This window comes from Aspergillus vadensis (assembly GCF_003184925.1).
Source record: "Aspergillus vadensis CBS 113365 unplaced genomic scaffold BO88scaffold_35, whole genome shotgun sequence".
Lineage (NCBI taxonomy): Eukaryota > Fungi > Ascomycota > Eurotiomycetes > Eurotiales > Aspergillaceae > Aspergillus > Aspergillus vadensis.
In genome coordinates, this window is record NW_020292073.1 from 1 (window position 1) to 16,262 (window position 16,262).

At 47.5% G+C, this 16,262-nt stretch overlaps 8 protein-coding genes across 8 annotated transcripts; 5 read left to right on the forward strand and 3 right to left on the reverse strand.

The window, feature by feature from the left end:
• Window positions 1-28: 28 nt before the first annotated feature.
• Window positions 29-470, forward strand: BO88DRAFT_408838 (uncharacterized protein). Its single transcript, XM_025707812.1, has 2 exons — window positions 29-225; window positions 296-470. Exons 1-2 carry the CDS (start codon window positions 87-89, stop codon window positions 421-423), a joined length of 267 nt encoding a protein of 88 aa, XP_025557626.1. The 5' UTR covers window positions 29-86; the 3' UTR covers window positions 424-470.
• A 2,446-nt stretch (window positions 471-2,916) lies between these two features.
• BO88DRAFT_475357 (uncharacterized protein) lies at window positions 2,917-4,076 on the reverse strand (the record flags this gene model as incomplete). The annotated part of the gene is made up of 4 exons (XM_025711872.1): window positions 2,917-3,515; window positions 3,569-3,659; window positions 3,735-3,864; window positions 3,919-4,076. 4 exons carry the CDS (start codon window positions 4,074-4,076, stop codon window positions 2,941-2,943), a joined length of 954 nt encoding a protein of 317 aa, XP_025557627.1. The 3' UTR covers window positions 2,917-2,940.
• Window positions 4,077-5,432: 1,356 nt separating this feature from the next.
• Window positions 5,433-6,734, forward strand: BO88DRAFT_398226 (CIA30 family protein). The gene is made up of 3 exons (XM_025705311.1): window positions 5,433-5,540; window positions 5,619-5,852; window positions 5,930-6,734. Exons 1-3 carry the CDS (start codon window positions 5,453-5,455, stop codon window positions 6,655-6,657), a joined length of 1,050 nt encoding a protein of 349 aa, XP_025557628.1. The 5' UTR covers window positions 5,433-5,452; the 3' UTR covers window positions 6,658-6,734.
• On the reverse strand, window positions 6,707-7,949 carry BO88DRAFT_447338 (phosphoribosylaminoimidazolesuccinocarboxamide synthase). Its single transcript, XM_025710359.1, has 3 exons — window positions 7,707-7,949; window positions 7,248-7,623; window positions 6,707-7,188 (listed from the first exon to the last, which is right to left on the reverse strand). The coding sequence occupies exons 1-3, from the start codon at window positions 7,854-7,856 to the stop codon at window positions 6,812-6,814; spliced, it is 903 nt and encodes a 300-aa protein (XP_025557629.1). The 5' UTR covers window positions 7,857-7,949; the 3' UTR covers window positions 6,707-6,811.
• Window positions 7,950-8,141: 192 nt separating this feature from the next.
• On the reverse strand, window positions 8,142-9,405 carry BO88DRAFT_408841 (metal dependent phosphohydrolase). Its single transcript, XM_025707813.1, has one exon. It carries the CDS (start codon window positions 9,251-9,253, stop codon window positions 8,204-8,206), a length of 1,050 nt encoding a protein of 349 aa, XP_025557630.1. The 5' UTR covers window positions 9,254-9,405; the 3' UTR covers window positions 8,142-8,203.
• A 1,061-nt stretch (window positions 9,406-10,466) lies between these two features.
• Window positions 10,467-11,574, forward strand: BO88DRAFT_419884 (uncharacterized protein; the record flags this gene model as incomplete). Its single annotated transcript, XM_025708418.1, has 4 exons — window positions 10,467-10,736; window positions 10,982-11,163; window positions 11,206-11,271; window positions 11,331-11,574. The coding sequence occupies 4 exons, from the start codon at window positions 10,467-10,469 to the stop codon at window positions 11,572-11,574; spliced, it is 762 nt and encodes a 253-aa protein (XP_025557631.1).
• A 971-nt stretch (window positions 11,575-12,545) lies between these two features.
• Window positions 12,546-13,793, forward strand: BO88DRAFT_375354 (glucose N-acetyltransferase; the record flags this gene model as incomplete). The annotated part of the gene is made up of 5 exons (XM_025704332.1): window positions 12,546-12,726; window positions 12,778-12,872; window positions 12,925-13,290; window positions 13,359-13,499; window positions 13,560-13,793. The coding sequence occupies 5 exons, from the start codon at window positions 12,546-12,548 to the stop codon at window positions 13,584-13,586; spliced, it is 810 nt and encodes a 269-aa protein (XP_025557632.1). The 3' UTR covers window positions 13,587-13,793.
• An 856-nt stretch (window positions 13,794-14,649) lies between these two features.
• Window positions 14,650-15,800, forward strand: BO88DRAFT_439071 (uncharacterized protein; the record flags this gene model as incomplete). Its single annotated transcript, XM_025709699.1, is given in 5 exon segments — window positions 14,650-14,732; window positions 14,782-14,897; window positions 15,088-15,152; window positions 15,172-15,462; window positions 15,510-15,800. 5 exon segments carry the CDS (start codon window positions 14,650-14,652, stop codon window positions 15,798-15,800), a joined length of 846 nt encoding a protein of 281 aa, XP_025557633.1.
• Between the last annotated feature and the right edge of the window lie 462 nt (window positions 15,801-16,262).

A 16,262-nucleotide genomic window follows, 5' to 3' on the forward strand; every position in this document is an offset into this window, starting at 1 on the left:
TCCTCCTCCTCCTCCTCCTCCTCCTCCTCCTCCTTCTTCTTCTTCTTCTTCAATTCTTCCTCTCAGTCCATCAACCCTCTCGCAACATGAAGATCTTCGCCATCCCCCTCCTAATCGCCACGGCCTCCAGCCTTACCGCCGCTTCATCACTCTGTCCTTTGAATAACACCCCTAAGTGCTGCACTGTCGAAGGCTCGGACCTATTTCCTACGCGCTGTGTAGAACGTAAGTTTGGCTGCTTGCTGTATCAGTATTATAGACTTGTGACTGCTAACTGCCTATCGTCTTTATATAGTTAGCACAACCCCAACCAGCGCTGCCGAGTTGAACTCCATTTGTAAAGCGCAGCAGAAGGAGGCTCGGTGCTGTGTTCAATCTGAAACCTTGCTGGAGGATGTCTGTAGTCAGGTGATTGGTGCTTAATTAGTTAGTATGCATTGCATTGCACTATTGGGTAGGGGAGGGAAGGGGAGGGGAGGTTATCTTGGTGTAGGTACTAGAGTGCCTGTTTTTTTTATGTATTTATATGGCTCAACTGTCTACTACTACTACTTGTCATGTTAGAGGTTATATGAGGATTTAGGTCTCGGAAATTTATCGAAGACTCGTTTGATCGGTTTGAAGTAGATTGGAGAGGTGTATGTTATCAGTGTAAATTCAATTGATTTGGCGAATATTCTAGGGTATGGTATATTGGTTTTATGGCTTACTTACTTACTTTCTTTCTTTCTTTCTATTTGCTCTACAGTTGGGCAGAAGATCAATTAGAATTGGGTGGTCAGTAGTGTTAAATAGTATAGGTCTAAGTTGATCAAAGTATAGATTCTAGGGTTTCATCTTAATAAGTAGTAGTTTTTTCTTCATGATTTCTTTTGCTTTGATAGGTGGTACAAGACACAAACAGCTTAACCCTAGTATGAGCAGGTATCTTACTTGTAATTGATTGTAGCAATGCTTTTCAAATATGTAGTTGTATCAGGATATAATTCTACACAAAGTAGTGATCGTAGCATCCTCTATTCCCTATTATGCATCCACCATAGTTCATGCAGCTTGTCAATATTAAATGATATTGTCACCTTCTTTGTAGATCTCTGACCTCAAAGTTGTCACTAATAGTTACTCCGCATTCCGTCGACAGCCATTAAATACATGCTCATTGGGCCATTAGTCTGGCCCCTAACGTCATTGATATGATAGGCTACTTGGTTACCACACTAATAGTTCTTGTCAAGAATGTGTATTTTATATAAGAACTCCCCAGCAGCTAGTAGTACTTGCCCTTTCATAGTTTCTCATTCATCAGTGGACCACTTCCTTCATAGCTAGCCGAGAAGCAAGCAACCAGCCCTCTTGAACTGGGCTGTCGCTTGTCATGAGCAGAATAAAAACGCTAATTGCTGTGCTACTTCGACATTGGGCGAGGCTCAGACTCCTATGTGTAGTACCGCTTTCTGAGTACTACTGTACTGTAACTGGCTGGAGTTGAAAGTTGTTAGCCAGGGATGAGTTGTTGAGCATGTGCGCTGTGCTGGCAAGAGGGGGGGAGGAGGGGGAAACAAGAATGGGTGGCTAATATACTAGGCATGTGTAATCTAGTTCATCTGGCAAATGATAAATTAGTATTAGTACAGCAAATTAGATATATCGAGGGAACTTTGAAATAACTTTTGTATTTGAATAATCGAACCTAGTTACTCTCTACAGATCCCTACTGAGCCTTTACTCATTACTGTAGTTACAAGGGAACTAATGGTGAGCAATAAAATAGTTACTCCGGATTCCGTCAATAGTCTCGTTCCCCCAGATATAGCATCTCAGAAAAAGCAAACGCTCACCCATCAGCCAAAAAAGGGCTCTAGGGAACATAATAGTAGGATGGAGGGGGTTATAGTAGAAGGGGAGGGGGGTATTTAGGTCCCTAACAATTCCCCCAACTATACAGTACTATTCACAAATTGTATACTCCACAACCTCTGTAGTAGGACGACGCCAAAAGCATCTATCTGCACTTCCTTCCAGCTCCATCCATAAAATCAATCAAGAGCAAATAAACATGAAGACCTTCATCACAGCAGTTTCCCTCTTCTTCCTCACAGCCTCTACCAGCTTCACCATCGCTCAATCCTCCATCTGCCCCGAGAAAACCTCCCCCCAGTGCTGCGCTAGCGATGTCCTGAAACCCTCTGACTTGAACTGCGATGCTCGTAAGTTGTTTTCTTGATCGCTTGTTAGAACCGAAACTTCCTTTGGAGAACAAAAAAAAATTGAGACCTAAAACTTTTCCCCTCAACTTCGTCCGTTGGATGTTCTGACTTTTATTTATTTGAACAGCTTCCCGACAGCCAACAAATGGTACTGATTTGGTGACCATTTGCGGAGAGGTAGGACAGCAGGCTAAGTGCTGTTCCGCTCCTGTACATGACCAGGTTGTTTGTAGTTCGGTTGTTGGTGTTTAGTGGGTTTGGGAGGAGAGAGTGTATTTGTGGTTTTTTCGCGCTGTTCGGGTTCAGAACTGGGGTGGGGGAGCGACATGTAGTAGGCTGTTGGCATTAGACTGTTCTGTTGGTCTAGTAACTACTTCTTGTCAGCTATTTTTGCATGTGTTTGTTCGGGTCTAGATACACGAATAGAAACATGCCATCTTGGTCAAATGAAGATCAATGTGTGGTATCTGTCTCAGGCTTGGACAATGATTGCAGATATGAGTATTTGATTTTTTTTTACTGGTATGACTAATGACAGCCCAGTATGTTCAAAACGCCAATGGTATATATATTTCAGAAAGAAAAAGGAGGCGAGAAAAGAGAAGGTAAGAGAGAGAGAGAGAGGGAGAAAAAGAAAAGACAAAAAGAAGAAGAAAATAGAAAGAGGAGAAAGAAGCGAAAGAGGCTGTTTTGTTTACAAGAAACCTCTCGTTCTCATCCCAACTGATATCGCTCAGTCTGGCTTGGATGTCAGCACAGGCAACAGACCATGATCCCGTGCCTCTTCCTCCACCTCCACGATGAGCTCACGGGTGGCCTCTTCATTGAGTTCGATACCCCGTACCATCTTCATTTCGTCAACGTAATCCCTAACTGTGCGGCCGGTGGATAGTAGCATGTCGCAGGGAAGGATGGATCGGTTGTCCTTGGTGCCGTCCCCTTCTTGATTGGCCTCGAATTCTACTATTTCATCGCAGCCGGGTGTCGTAGGCTGCGTGTCAAGATTGTTGTTTGACGGGGAAGAAGAGGAGGAGGGGGAGGAAGGTGATTGTGTTGTATGTGCGTGGGGGTCTTGCGATGATAATGTGTGATGAGTAGGGTATGATGGTCCGGGAGGTAAAGCACCAGAGACAGGAGGAGGTACGTGAAGATTACCGTGTACTGGTACAGCCGGCGACCAGCTATACAATAGAGGAGGCCCATACGCGGCAGGCTGGCTGGGCGGTATGGCCATGGAGGGCATATATAGTGGCGACGTGTTTAGCCCAGCCCTTTCACCGTGATTCACCACCGGTTCTCCACGGCCTCCTGCGATACTGTCAGACAAGATCATCTTTGTAGAGTCAGCAAGGAAGACATACTGAGGCCGTTTGCAGCCTCTACTCTCAGAGGACGATCTCTGAGGAAGATATTCTGGTGCTGCCCGATAGCTGCTTGAGCGTGGGACCTATGCTGTAAGCGAAGTTGGTTAGCTCTGATCTTACTTTGTAGTACACAAATCGGTCGCTAGTGCCAAGGGTAGATTACTGTAAACTGAACCCAACCGCTATAAAGACCTGTCCTTCCTGCGCGAACCTGCGCCCAGCACACTCCAAACTGGGAGAAGAGCTGCTCCAGTTCGTGCCGGAGGATATTCGGACAGACGCCGCTGGAGAGACTAGACAGCGTTAGGATTCTAGGAAATATATGCGTCATGAAGAGCTGTTCTTACTTTCCCACATGCACACAGGCATTTGTGGGGAGCCTTAACTGGGCGTTTTCTCTGGTAATCCAAGGTGACTGTGGCTGATGTCCAGGAGACCAGAAAGATGGATGAAGCAGCTGAGGCTGGGCAGTTGAGGGATGGGGGGCGAAGAACGGCGCAGCCATGACGACTGTTGTATTACACCTCTAGACTATTATCGAGGTAGTATATGAGCTAAGGATAAATAAAGAGGCTAGTATATCTGGCGTATTGTAGAACAAGCAGAGAATAGATTGTTGGGAAATAGTCAGTGTGATAGAAGGTATCTTGATGAGTGTGTGATGGAGAGAGTGGTGAGGAAGGAAAGAGAAGAGGGAAGGCTGAGGAAATTGCCGTCTCCTGGCAGCGGTAGGAAAATGGCATCTTCCTGGCCGTGACGTCGAGACGAGGTTATGGATTATCTCAGGAGCACAGAATCTAATGATGCAAGACTGTAGAATCCTTTGGGCTCAACAGATGCGAAGCCAAACGGCTTGAGGATATATATGTATTCGAATAAGTAGCATATCTACCTGACATGAAGCCCTTAGAGCTGTAGGCTTGCTATTTGATCGTGAACATGTTTGTGGCCTGCCAAATATAGCAGAATGGAATCTTTCGTGATGATTGCCACACACCAGAAGATGCCAGTATATCAAGAGAGCGGCAGGCTGTTCACTCGGGGGTGATTCCTGCTCGAAAAAAAGCCTAGAATAAAGTCATGATATACATCACTCTCCGATGACTTGTGTAAACTCCTAGAGACGTCTTCACTGTTTAGTTCAACTCCAACAAAACCCATTGATGCATCCATCTCGTCGTCTGACTCAGGGTGCACTTGGTTATTATTGGCCAACAACCGATGTATGCGCTCGCAATATGATTGGCGGGATACACGCATATCATGACAACTGCTATTCTCACCGCATTAGATTCTGCCAGCAGAATGAGACAACTGGCGAATCTATGCTGATGGGAAGGATGCTGTTGGCCTACACAGTACTACTACTAGTACTTGTACTAGTACTGTGTAGACCAACAGCAATCATGCTGCTCAAGGATACTGCGTGAAAAATACCTGCTATATGCAGTGGCTATTTTATAGGCCCAAGCCTATCTGAGTGAATATATAGGTTTTTTAATGTCGCACCCTAGCAATATTAGCTGCTTTCGAAGGAGTCCCCTAAATGAGAAAAAGTTAGCGATATACAACAAAACAACAGAACACACTAGATACCACTCTTATACTCACCTTCATATTTGCAGCGTCAAGTCATAGTCCATTCCACACCAGGCTACCATGAATCACAGAAGCCTACACATTTATATCTCCCTAGGCGGTGACCCTCCAACCACCGAGACCGGACAACTAAACCGGACAGCTTCTGCCTCAGGCCCGCACGGCCAGCGAAATTCCGACGTCATGCGCAGGTCCGAGAATCTCCTCGACGCATCGCCGCGGCACCTTTACACCTGCACCAACATCCCCCAATTGGCTTGATTTCTATCTACCCAAGCCAACATGTTCCCCACGGCCCGATGCCTAGCTGCAAAGCCATCCGGCTTCCTCAAACGCAGCGTTGAGGAATTCGGCCGTCTATCCCGAATCGGTGCGCTTCTCCCCATCTCCACTAACCAAACTAACAGATCGAGACCGATAAACTGATTGATAAAAAAAAAACCTCCAGCTTGGAACAACGAAGCCCTCTCCACCCCAACCAAGCCCTACGTCCTCCTCGACTTCGAAGATGAGTCGTCGGTCGCCAGCTGCAAGACCATGGCCGACCGCGTCGTCGGAGGTTACAGCACCGCCAGTCTAGACTACGTCCCTGCGGACCCAGCCACGAACAGTCCAGCACATGCGCGTTTCCATGGAAGTATCTCGACCAAGCTTCCCAAGAACTGGCGGGTTGAGCGGACAGGTATACCCCCTCCTCCATATCCTTCCGCCTTCCATCTTGAATAACCAGGGCTAATATGCGTGATAATACTAATATAGGCTACGCCGCCTTCCGCAACCACGACCGCGGCTTCTGGCTCTTCGGCCGACTCTTCTGGGACGTCGATCCGTACACCTATCTCGCACTGCGAGTAAAATCCGACGGCCGTCGGTACACCGTCAACATCCAGACCGATTCCATCGTCGAGACCGATATCCACCAACACCGTCTCTACACGCGGCATCACCGCGTGCAACCTTCCTTCTCTACCTCCGACGCGGACTCCTCGGATCTAGCGGACCGGTTGTACCCTAATGGTAGCATCCCCGCTGCTTTGTCTGATGTTCCGCCGGACAGTATTGTCATGGGTAGTGGTAGCTCGAGTGCTACGACCTCGGGTGGGACGGGATGGGAGACGATCCTGTTGCCGTTTAACTCGTTTGTGCGCACGAATCATGGTATGGTGGTTGAGCCGCAGACGTCAATTATTCGGCAGCGGATTAAGAGTGTGGGTATTGGGTTGACGGATCGGGTGGAGGGCCCGTATGATTTGAGGATTCAGAAGGTTTGGGCGACGAATGGTATGAGTGAGGCGGAGATTGAGGAGGAGAGGAGGATTTGTGGGGCGGATGCCTTGCCGGTTGATGAAGGGGTGATGACGGGGTGGATGGGTGAGGTTGGGGGGAAGGGGCAGAAGGAGGTTCAGGGTCAGAGGGAGAGTGTGAAAGAGGGAGGAGAGCCTAAGGCGAAGGGGTTGAAGGGATTGAAGGATGAGTGGGAGGCGTAGGTGCGGATGCAGGAAAGTAACTAACTTGATACCATATCTAGATTGTACAAAACAGTAATATAACCTTTCTAGTGCCTAACTAGTCTACCATTTCCCTTTTCATGACATTTTGTTTTTAACTCATACAAAGTCCATATTAGGACTGATAATTAGTTTAGTTACCACCGGTGATCTTCTCCCACGCCTCCTTATACTTCTCACTAGTCTTCTCCGCAATCTCATCAGTCATCCGGACACCCTCCTTGCCCTTCAACCCCTCCTTGACCAACCAATCGCGGAGGAACTGCTTATCGAAACTGGCCTGTCCCCGTCCAATCTCATAGGTATCCTTAGGCCAGAACCGCGACGAATCCGGCGTCAACACCTCATCAGCAAGCACCACCTCACCAGTCTCCTCATCAACACCGAACTCGAACTTGGTGTCAGCGATGATCACACCGCGGGAGAGCGCATACTCGTGGGCGATCTTGTACAGCTGAACGGACAGAGAAGCGACAGTAGCAGCGTATTTCTCTCCGATGATCTCAACAGCTATACCAACAATTAGCCTTCTTCTCTCTCATACAACAATGGAAGTGGGGTGGATATACCCTTATCCGGATGAATATTCTCATCATGCTCACCCAACTCGGCCTTCGTACTCGGGGTATAGATAGGTCCATCGGGGAACGCCTCACTCTCCCTCAACCCGGCCTTGACAGGAAGACCATGCACCGTGCCGTGAGTCTGGTACTCCTTCCACGCGGAGCCGGTGATGTAACCGCGCACGATGGCCTCAATGGGCAGGATGCGGAGCTTGCGGACCTGCATGCTGCGGTTCTGGAGGACGGGGCGCAGCGACTCGGGGATTTGTGGGGGTAGGTCGAGGGTCAGGAAGTGCGTGCGGAGGGTGGGGAGGGCGGTGGTGAGCACTTCGAACCATTTGCGGGTGCAGAGGGTGAGGAGGATGCCTTTGTTGGGGATGCCCTATTTGACTCTTAGTTAGTATTTGTTCATATGTATGGGGGAGTAGGGGATTGAGTATATATGGATGGTATAGGGTAGAGTACATTTTCCATAATCACATCGTAGGCGGAGATGCGGTCGGTCGCGATGAAGAGGAGGGTTTTGTCGTCGATCTCGTACAGATCGCGCACCTTGCCGCGCGCGATGAGGGGCAGGGCGCCCTGGAGGTCGGTTTGGGTGTATGCGGTGGCCATTGTTTAGGGTGGATTGGAGACAATGGGTGGATGAGAGGGGCGTGGATAAGAGGGGCGTGGATAAAGAAGAAGTTTGAAAGGAATGAAGGCTAGAGAAAGTTAGTAGTTTGGAGGTTAGTTTGGGGACGCAATGGAGGGGTTCGTGGGGGAGTCATACTTTGGACGCCCGCAATTGGTGGGTTGATAAGAGCCAGCGGGGTTGTTTGCCTGAGGCAAATATATTTACTATATCGTAGTGGAGGTCAATAGATTTATGGAGAGTAATGGTAGGTAGAAAATGATTATCTCGTTCATAGCAAATTCATTCTCATCTACTTATCCTTATTAAACCAGTTGTAATGTTACAATCACACTTCCCGTGTGGCCTCTCTTCCCCGGATATATCTCTCACGCTCAGCAGCCCAGTCCGGATCCACCACCGACAGCGCAACTGCTTGTGTGCCAGAAACATAAACATCGGGGTCAATAGTACGAACCTTGGCATTTTTGTGTAGGCGCAAGCCATCCTCCTCCACCAGTCCTTCAGTCTCAAACCTCTCTAGCATCTCCGATTCCTCCGGATCCGCAATATCCTTCAATAACTGCCAGAACTGATCATCCGTCGTGCTCCACAGCACCTTCTCGTGGATCCGTTCTTCGTGTACAAGATTCCCAATCAGCTGTCCAGTCCCTCTATACATCTCAACATGCGTAGGGTTAGACCAAACCTCCCGGTCCGCAACCAGATACGCCCTCGCAAGGTCTAGGGCCGCCTTCTGATCCCCGAGCACAAGCATCCGATTCGGAGAAACTGCATCAGGGAACGCTTTCAAGCTTGCGACAACCCGGTGCGCATCACTCAGCTGGAGTATCCCAAACGCAATTATATCCCGCAGGGCGTAATCCAGTCGGTCTGCGCAGAGATGTGGTGCCGCCATTTCGACAAGCGGGTACTGCTCTTCATCCAAGACAGTCTGCGGAACGCCATGCTTGGTCAGGATCTTGGGAATCTGCGTCGTACGAATATACCGTGCTTTATGGACTTCGTGGTAACTCTCCTCGCCTGGTTTTGAAAGCGCCCAGTCTACCACATGGCTGAGCACTGTGTGGCTGATGTCGTGCAAAAGAGCGGTTACCTGTTCTTCGACGCTTCCCCCGGCAATGCGGACGAGCAGGAATGCCCCGACGGAATGCTCGAAGCGCGTGATCTTGACTTGTTTGGGTAGAAGGCCGAGGTGTCCCGTTACACCATGTTGACAGATTCCAATCAGTCGACGGAGATCGGAAGATTGAAGCAGGTCGACCAGGATGGGCTCGGTAATGGAGTGGTCGCCATAGAGAGAGTCGCGGATGATGATGGTGCCGGATGCGGGGGACTCGTGAGTCTGGAAGTGCCCCGCCTTTAGTGCGGGGGCCATTTGTTGTCGGTGCCTCCGCTGATAGTCAAGGAGTTCGATTTGGGTAATGATGCTTCGATGAAGCTATGTAGATGATGAGCTTGATCTTCTGCTTGTGTTTGAGCTTGTATCGCTGTCTACTTCTGGGAGGAGAAACCGTTGCAGCGCGTTTGTTTACGGGAAGCTGATGGGGAAACAATGACCGGGAAAATAGTACCAGTGAATTTCATCTCTCCCGGTCACATGGCCGGCAGCTGATGATCCCGACTGACTGACTTTTATTTATCTCAGCGATGGAAAGTTCCGTCTTGCTATATCGATCGCTCGCAAGGTGCTTCTTCCTGCGTCATGATCATGAGGTATAGAGTCTCGACACAAGGGAGAGCAACATATGTCGGCCATGCAGTCTTTGAGATCATGGCTCCGTGCAGCTGATCAACTGCTTGGATTCCTAGTCGTTTACCTTGGTTAATTCTCGATATCATGTTTAAATGCTTTACTACAGGTCTGAGACTATCTACTGTGGGGAGATACATCATTGTTGATTGTTTCCACGCCTCTTTTGCAGTCTGATGAGCACGCTGGAGTTCTCGGAAACTCGTAACCATATGATATCTATGGTAGGTAATAAATTCTTTACTAAATCGGATATTCAATTTATGACAAGCGCAGAAGAATGGAATCTTTATTGACCACATGAATAAAAGCCGACTTTCATACGGTAAAATGTGTGTTCAAAGACAGAGGCACGAAAGCTTACCCATTTTGTAATACTTCTTCTAGCATCAGATAAGCCTTTATAATTCGCGGATCTCCGATTGCACTTGTGCGTTAAAATTCTTATCGCCACAGGCTGTTGATTGCGGCTTGAGGCATGTTTCCCTGTGCATGTATATCATGTCCCAGGCTCATTAATAGAAGTAGACTAAACATTTAAAGATCTTTCATCCACCATATTGGAGTGTACATGTCCTTTTCATTTTTCTCCGCTTTCCCTTTCCTTCGAAGTTATAAGGACAAAATTCATGGTAGTATCTGGGAAGGAGAATTATGTAGAGCCAGCGCGTCTCACAGAATCCACTGCAGGGATTAAGATGCACCGAGCCACCCAAAGTTAGCGCAGACAAGATAAGGAGGGCACAGACCACGACAAACCAAAACTCTAATCCTTTGTAAGCGCCGTAGGCCGTTGATATAATTGGATGTCCACACTCTGTACACCGTATAATGTGAAATGGAGAAGCTTCCTGGCACTGACTTTGCAGCCCCAGTAGCACGAGCGGCCCTGACGTGGACAAACCAGGATCATGAGATGGAAACGCAGCCTCAAAGGACTTTGTTAGGATCAATCCTGCGAAATTCCGCACCATTCAAGCCTCAGATTTTTGCTCTCAGACATAGGAAAAGCGCTTGGACGAAACAGCAACGTAAGATGCTTTTTAAGGCCGGGCGCCACCCCTACGGTGTACAGCAGGATGTAAATACTGTGAACCGTCCCACTCAGGTACTAATAGGCAATAGCAGTTCCTGTTGTTTCTTGTCGCTCTGAAGCTGACATGTTTGCGACATATGTCATTACTTCTATTTTGTTTGATTGAGCTTCCCGAGCAGACTTCCCATGATAGCGACTAGAGGTTTGTTCTCTCGAGGCCTAGGGCGTCTTCCCTATCAACCACAATTTAGCACGGTTTCCACGAAGGGAACTGAACCAAACTGTCGCTCTATTTGCCAATTCTGTATGGACAGCAGGATAACTACCGTCGTGCCCTAAGAACCAGCGCCTCCAATCGTGGATTATGCGATGGTGAAACCCATCTTGGTGATGGACAAGCGTTCCCATTCCCATGTTTGGGCAATCATGGAACGACGCTAGAACTTTGTTCTGCAACACTTAAGATCGATAGTATATTGTTAGGAATCTGGACCGTGATGTGCGTATCTTTCCAATGAAAGACGGTACCTGGTCCCATCAGCTATGCAGCAAGCTGGTCGAGCTTTTCCAAGAGGGCAGTATCAGGCTTCGAGTCACATTGTCCAAGGTAGGCAGGACGACTCTGATACTTCTGTCTCGGGGCTACTGACACATTCTGATTTCTAGATGTCAACTGACGCACAAAGTGTGTCTGTTTCACCATGAAAACATCTTGGAAGACGACAGTTGGGGTACTGAACAATTATTAATGGCTACGGACAATGATCTCATTCCAGAGTCTGCGACTTTGCGCAGCAATGGTGTCGTGAAATTGGACGACCGGGAGTGTCACTGTATTAAACGAAGATCGACAGCATATTATAGGTCGATTGATCTGTACAGCGCTTCAGACCCTGAAATATGTACGTGAGGTGGGATCAATCACAATGGGATGTGTGAGATGTGTTTGACTCGAAGCATCTTGAAAGCAAATGACGCCTGTCGAGCGCCAATGGTAGTACTCTTGCGGAGATACGCCAAGCGCCCTGGGTGGGAGTGCGACAGAACCATCCCGGAACTAAAGGAGACCGGACGTTTGAACCCGTTCTCCACCTCTTTAAAGAAGAGCCCAATAATAAAGAATGTCTTTAACAACTCTCCCATACCATATGTTAATGTTTATTATCTGAAGGATACAGATTGACGAAAGTGATCGCGGGAGAAAAGTACTAAGTCAGGTCTGCAGCTTTACCAACAGAAAGAATTATGCTTGGTGAGATATACTGGTCCTCGGGATGGCAACGACAATATTACCCGTCGAATTTAGTGTCGAAGTGCTAACCGCTAGACTAAAAGCAGGACTACTTTCAGCCATTCAAGAGATTATAGCAAACATACTAGTCGCTGTGGTCATTAGCTATTATAGCGTGGGTCAGATATGGCTGGCCGACGTTTAGCCGCCCAGTTCGGAGTTCATGGCTACTCGCTGCAATGTCTTACATTTCGCGCTGCCCTAAGGCTGCTAGTATGAACAGCCGAGGGTGGGATCATCTCTGGTGGAAGATCCTCTTTTAGACAACTGAACCTTTCGCTATACATACTTCTATTCCCATAGCTGCTGCGAGCTGGCACAAACCTACATATTACAGCCATCAGATCACAAGCTTTGCATTTTTTCCGACGATATACAAGAATATGACCTCAAAATATTCCAAATTTGCTCGCTCCCTGTTGATAGCGATATCAATACTAGCCATGCTCGCGATATCATTGCGACATCTAAGCGCCTCAATTTCTCTGCAAGAAAGTCAACTTGATCATCTGCCCGAGAAGCATATAAATTGGTCACGATTTGCATACACACAATACGCAACGGATAGATCTTACTTGTGTAACTCAGTCATGATATTCGAGGCCCTCCATCGGCTTGGAAGCAAAGCTGATCTCGTGTTGATGTACCCATCTAATTTTCTCGTGTCTGAGAAAGATGATTCACCAGAAGCTCGTTTACTACGTTTTGCAAGAGATGAATATGCGGTCAAACTCAAGCCAATGGAGGTGATATACAAGGGCGGGGGAGGTGGTAAGTCGCTTGATGTCACTGCTGCAATACGTCGAACTAAAAGCGGTGCAGAAACGTGGTCAAGGAGCTATACGAAGCTTCTCACTTTCAATCAAACAGAATACGACAGAGTCCTTCACCTAGACTCTGACGCGACTCTCCTACAGGTTCGTCTGTTAAGCGTGTTGTCCATTGTAACAACTAACATGGAATATGAAGACATTGGACGAGCTATTTCTGCTCCCATCGGCTCCGGTCGCTATGCCACTGGCATACTGGTTCCACCAAGAAGACAGAGTTTTTACCTCCGCCCTAATGCTCATTCAACCGTCCACAGCAGAGTTCAGCCGTCTAACGGATGAGATATGGAATGGTGTTTCTGGTGAATATGACATGGACATTGTGAACAGGTTGTATGGAGATACAGCGCTTGTTATCCCGCATCGTCCTTATATGCTTCTGACGGGGGAGTTTCGCTCCAAGGACCATGAAGCCTATCTAGGCAATGCAGATGAAACGTGGGATGCCGAGAGGGTCCTAGAAGCTGCCAAGTACCTCCATTTCTCGGACTGGCCTGTTCCCAAGGTATTTGATTCATAATATTGACGTCCAACGGATCCAAATTCAGCTAAGCTAATCGAATTTTGCGCTAGCCATGGATCACAGCCACTCAGCACGTGCTCGAAGAGACGCAGCCACCTTGCGAAGTACAACTTGCCACCGGTCAACAAGATGATTGCCACGTCCGACAGCTTTGGCTGGGGATGTACGAAGAATTCAGGTCCAGACGACAGGTAAGTTATGTTTACCTATGGCTCCAAGTTGTCAGTTATGGAGAAACTAACTATGAACAGAATATATGTGGCGTTGCTTTATCATGAAGGTACTCCGCAACGGGTCGCCCTTTCAATTAATCCGCTTCAAGACAGCAAGAATCGAGAGAATGACTTCTATTCTTGAAGTCGGGTGTTCTCGATCTAAACCTAATATACCCCCAAGATTTCCCAGAAATGTATGCTCAACTTGTCAATCCACAAAGAATACCTATGTATATTTTAATATTCACTTGTCTTCAAATCTCCAGAAACCAATGCATTGAGGAATTCTGTTGATCGCAGCATTCGTGACTCATTTACATATGTAGTGCCAGTCCGTTATCCCCTGTGACTTCAAGTATTTCGATAGACCCATTGAGTATAATCTGCCAAGCCCACAATCAGTGGTAGTCCAAAAAATCTCACTATCCCGTGCCGACTGGAATTATCGGACAGGGTAGTTAATACCTCGTCTTAACTACAGTAAAGCCTGTCAATTAAGACCTCTTATGTCAGGACTACTGCCCGAGTACTACAGCAAATTCTACAATAGACACTATCATATATATATATGAATCACAAATTCTCCATTTTTTTGGACTATGAGGTACTCGACAGATCATAAACCCTTACAGCACACGTGTGCTAATAATAATAGCAAATGATATGGGGATGTGACTTAATCTGTGATTCGTCGGCTGAGGGGCTCTGTAACCTGGCTACAGGCTATGCCGATCTGCTAAAGTGTCCCTTGAGTAGAATCATCGGACTTTTGTCCTTGGGTAGCTGTTAGAGTTGTGTAAAAGTTCCCTTTAGGTGGATAAAGCGCTTCTGAAGGTTATACTTAGTGATGGCGTGCCTAGTATCCCTCAATGAAGTCGACACGACATGCACGGCTGCTATGTAGGCATTAATGCGTACTTAAGGAGATATTCCAATCACTTGCACACCTCTCTGTGGTGTGATTAGTACTAGGCGCCCACCCCCGCACCTGAGCCTTATGGGCGAAACTTAGATGGAAGACAAGCAGTTATGAACCAAGCTATCTATTACCTTCCCAAGGAAACTGCTGAAGCCTAGTTTCCTACTCTATTTATATGGACAGCTAACCTTTCGGTAATTCTCACCCATGACAACAGACACCAATATTCCAACTGCTGGCCACCTGCAGGTACTGCTGGACCCGGCTGTTACTTCACAGGATACTGTGGAGTAAGAAACCGCACATTAGGCTCATCTCAGGAAATCCACTTACTTTTAGACCTAGAATTATCCTCGTTCCAGGAATCGGAACAATCCCACCTAAAAATTGGCCGTTTGCCAACCCAACTTGGCTCGCATCCCTACAGGCTCCGGTGCTAAGGCACGCGTTCTCTCGTACGAATACTCCTCGCGGGTTACAAGCAGAAAGCCCTCGTGGGAGTCGATTTTGATGCTAGGTTATGATCTTCTCCAGAAACTAAGCGATTTTAGATCAGGCTCAGACCTAGATTCGGTAGGCCAAGCTGTCGTGGTTTTGTTTCCTTGGCGCGGTAGAAACGTGCTAACGTAGTACTACTTTCAACAGACCACAGACAGGCCAATCTCACTGGTCTGTCACAGTTGAGGTGGCCTTATAGTCAAGCAGGTTTTGTGTGTTGCTAATAAACAGATTAATCGATACGGGTCGATTGTCAACGCTATAGCTGGCGTTATTTTCTTCAGCACTCCACACCGTTATGGCGATAGGGTTACAAGCTTGATGCGTTTCCGAGATATCTTGGGAGCAACAACAGGTAGAAAAATGAAGCTCTCGAAATCCAGTGTTGAGCAAGAAGGCGCTATATTGCTCGATCTCGCCGATAGATTCGAGGAGATCTCCTTCCGGTCTCCGATATTATCGATCTATGAATTGAGACAATCGAAGAGCAGATCAATACCGCTACGCCGGAAATACCAGCAGGTCTGTTACCAGTTCTTATGGAGCTGCAGACGCTGACTTCGTCACAGTTGGTTGACCGTGGAGCTTGCTTAACTCATGCCCCCATGGAAACTGTCATTGGCCTCAATATCAACCACCATGATTCATGTCTTTTTACCAAGAGTGCTGGCAATGAGGGCATACCCGAGTTGGAGAAGTTTGTTCACGACACACTACATGATGCCGTGCTTCTTGTTGCCTTTAGACTTGAGGATCGTATATTGAGAAGCATTGAAAATTCGTGTTATCAAGCTAATGGTCCAGTAGGGGTAGCAAGATGTAATGATGAGCAATACTCGCCCACCATGAGCGACCCGTAACCAAGGGGCAAGCTGCGTGTTTACATTGAGACTGGTTTTAACAGTGATAGAGACCCGTTGCATGAAACCGATGTATACAAACGATAGTAGTAGCCCTGTTATTTTCGAAATATAGTAGAATAAAAATAAAATAGTAGATGGAGACAAAAAGGGAAAAAACATACAACAGAAGGGATTCGCTGGTGGTCACCCACCCAACTACTAACCTCCCGGCGTGTGGCTTAAGTACGGCTGAGCGGACGGGAAGCCCTGTTTTCCACACCCTGTGGTCGTATGTACTTGTTATTTTGTTTTCCTTGTTTATATCCTACGCTCCACTATATTTTTCCCTCTTTCCCTTCACGCTTTTCCTCCACGGTTCTGTTTATGCCTGCCGTCTGCGCGAGGATTGGTCTGGCCAACTGCATCCCAAAAATCAAAACAGCCAGTACCATCCACTCTGCCCATTGCTCCTGGGTCACT

Bases quoted from the DNA above. Each gene is read 5' to 3' on its own strand.
- BO88DRAFT_408841 (XM_025707813.1), bottom strand. From the start codon at position 9,253: ATGGCCCCCGCACTAAAGGCGGGGCACTTCCAGACTCACGAGTCCCCC.
- BO88DRAFT_447338 (XM_025710359.1), bottom strand. From the start codon at position 7,856: ATGGCCACCGCATACACCCAAACCGACCTCCAGGGCGCCCTGCCCCTC. The intron at 7,624-7,706 runs GTACTCTACCCT...AGAGTCAAATAG, and splicing joins ACGATGTGATTATGGAAAAT to GGCATCCCCAACAAAGGCAT. The intron at 7,189-7,247 runs GTATATCCACCC...TTGTTGGTATAG, and splicing joins GAATATTCATCCGGATAAGG to CTGTTGAGATCATCGGAGAG.
- BO88DRAFT_408838 (XM_025707812.1), top strand. From the start codon at position 87: ATGAAGATCTTCGCCATCCCCCTCCTAATCGCCACGGCCTCCAGCCTT. The intron at 226-295 runs GTAAGTTTGGCT...GTCTTTATATAG, and splicing joins TCCTACGCGCTGTGTAGAAC to TTAGCACAACCCCAACCAGC.
- BO88DRAFT_398226 (XM_025705311.1), top strand. From the start codon at position 5,453: ATGTTCCCCACGGCCCGATGCCTAGCTGCAAAGCCATCCGGCTTCCTC. The intron at 5,541-5,618 runs GTGCGCTTCTCC...AAAAACCTCCAG, and splicing joins CGGCCGTCTATCCCGAATCG to CTTGGAACAACGAAGCCCTC. The intron at 5,853-5,929 runs GTATACCCCCTC...ATACTAATATAG, and splicing joins CTGGCGGGTTGAGCGGACAG to GCTACGCCGCCTTCCGCAAC.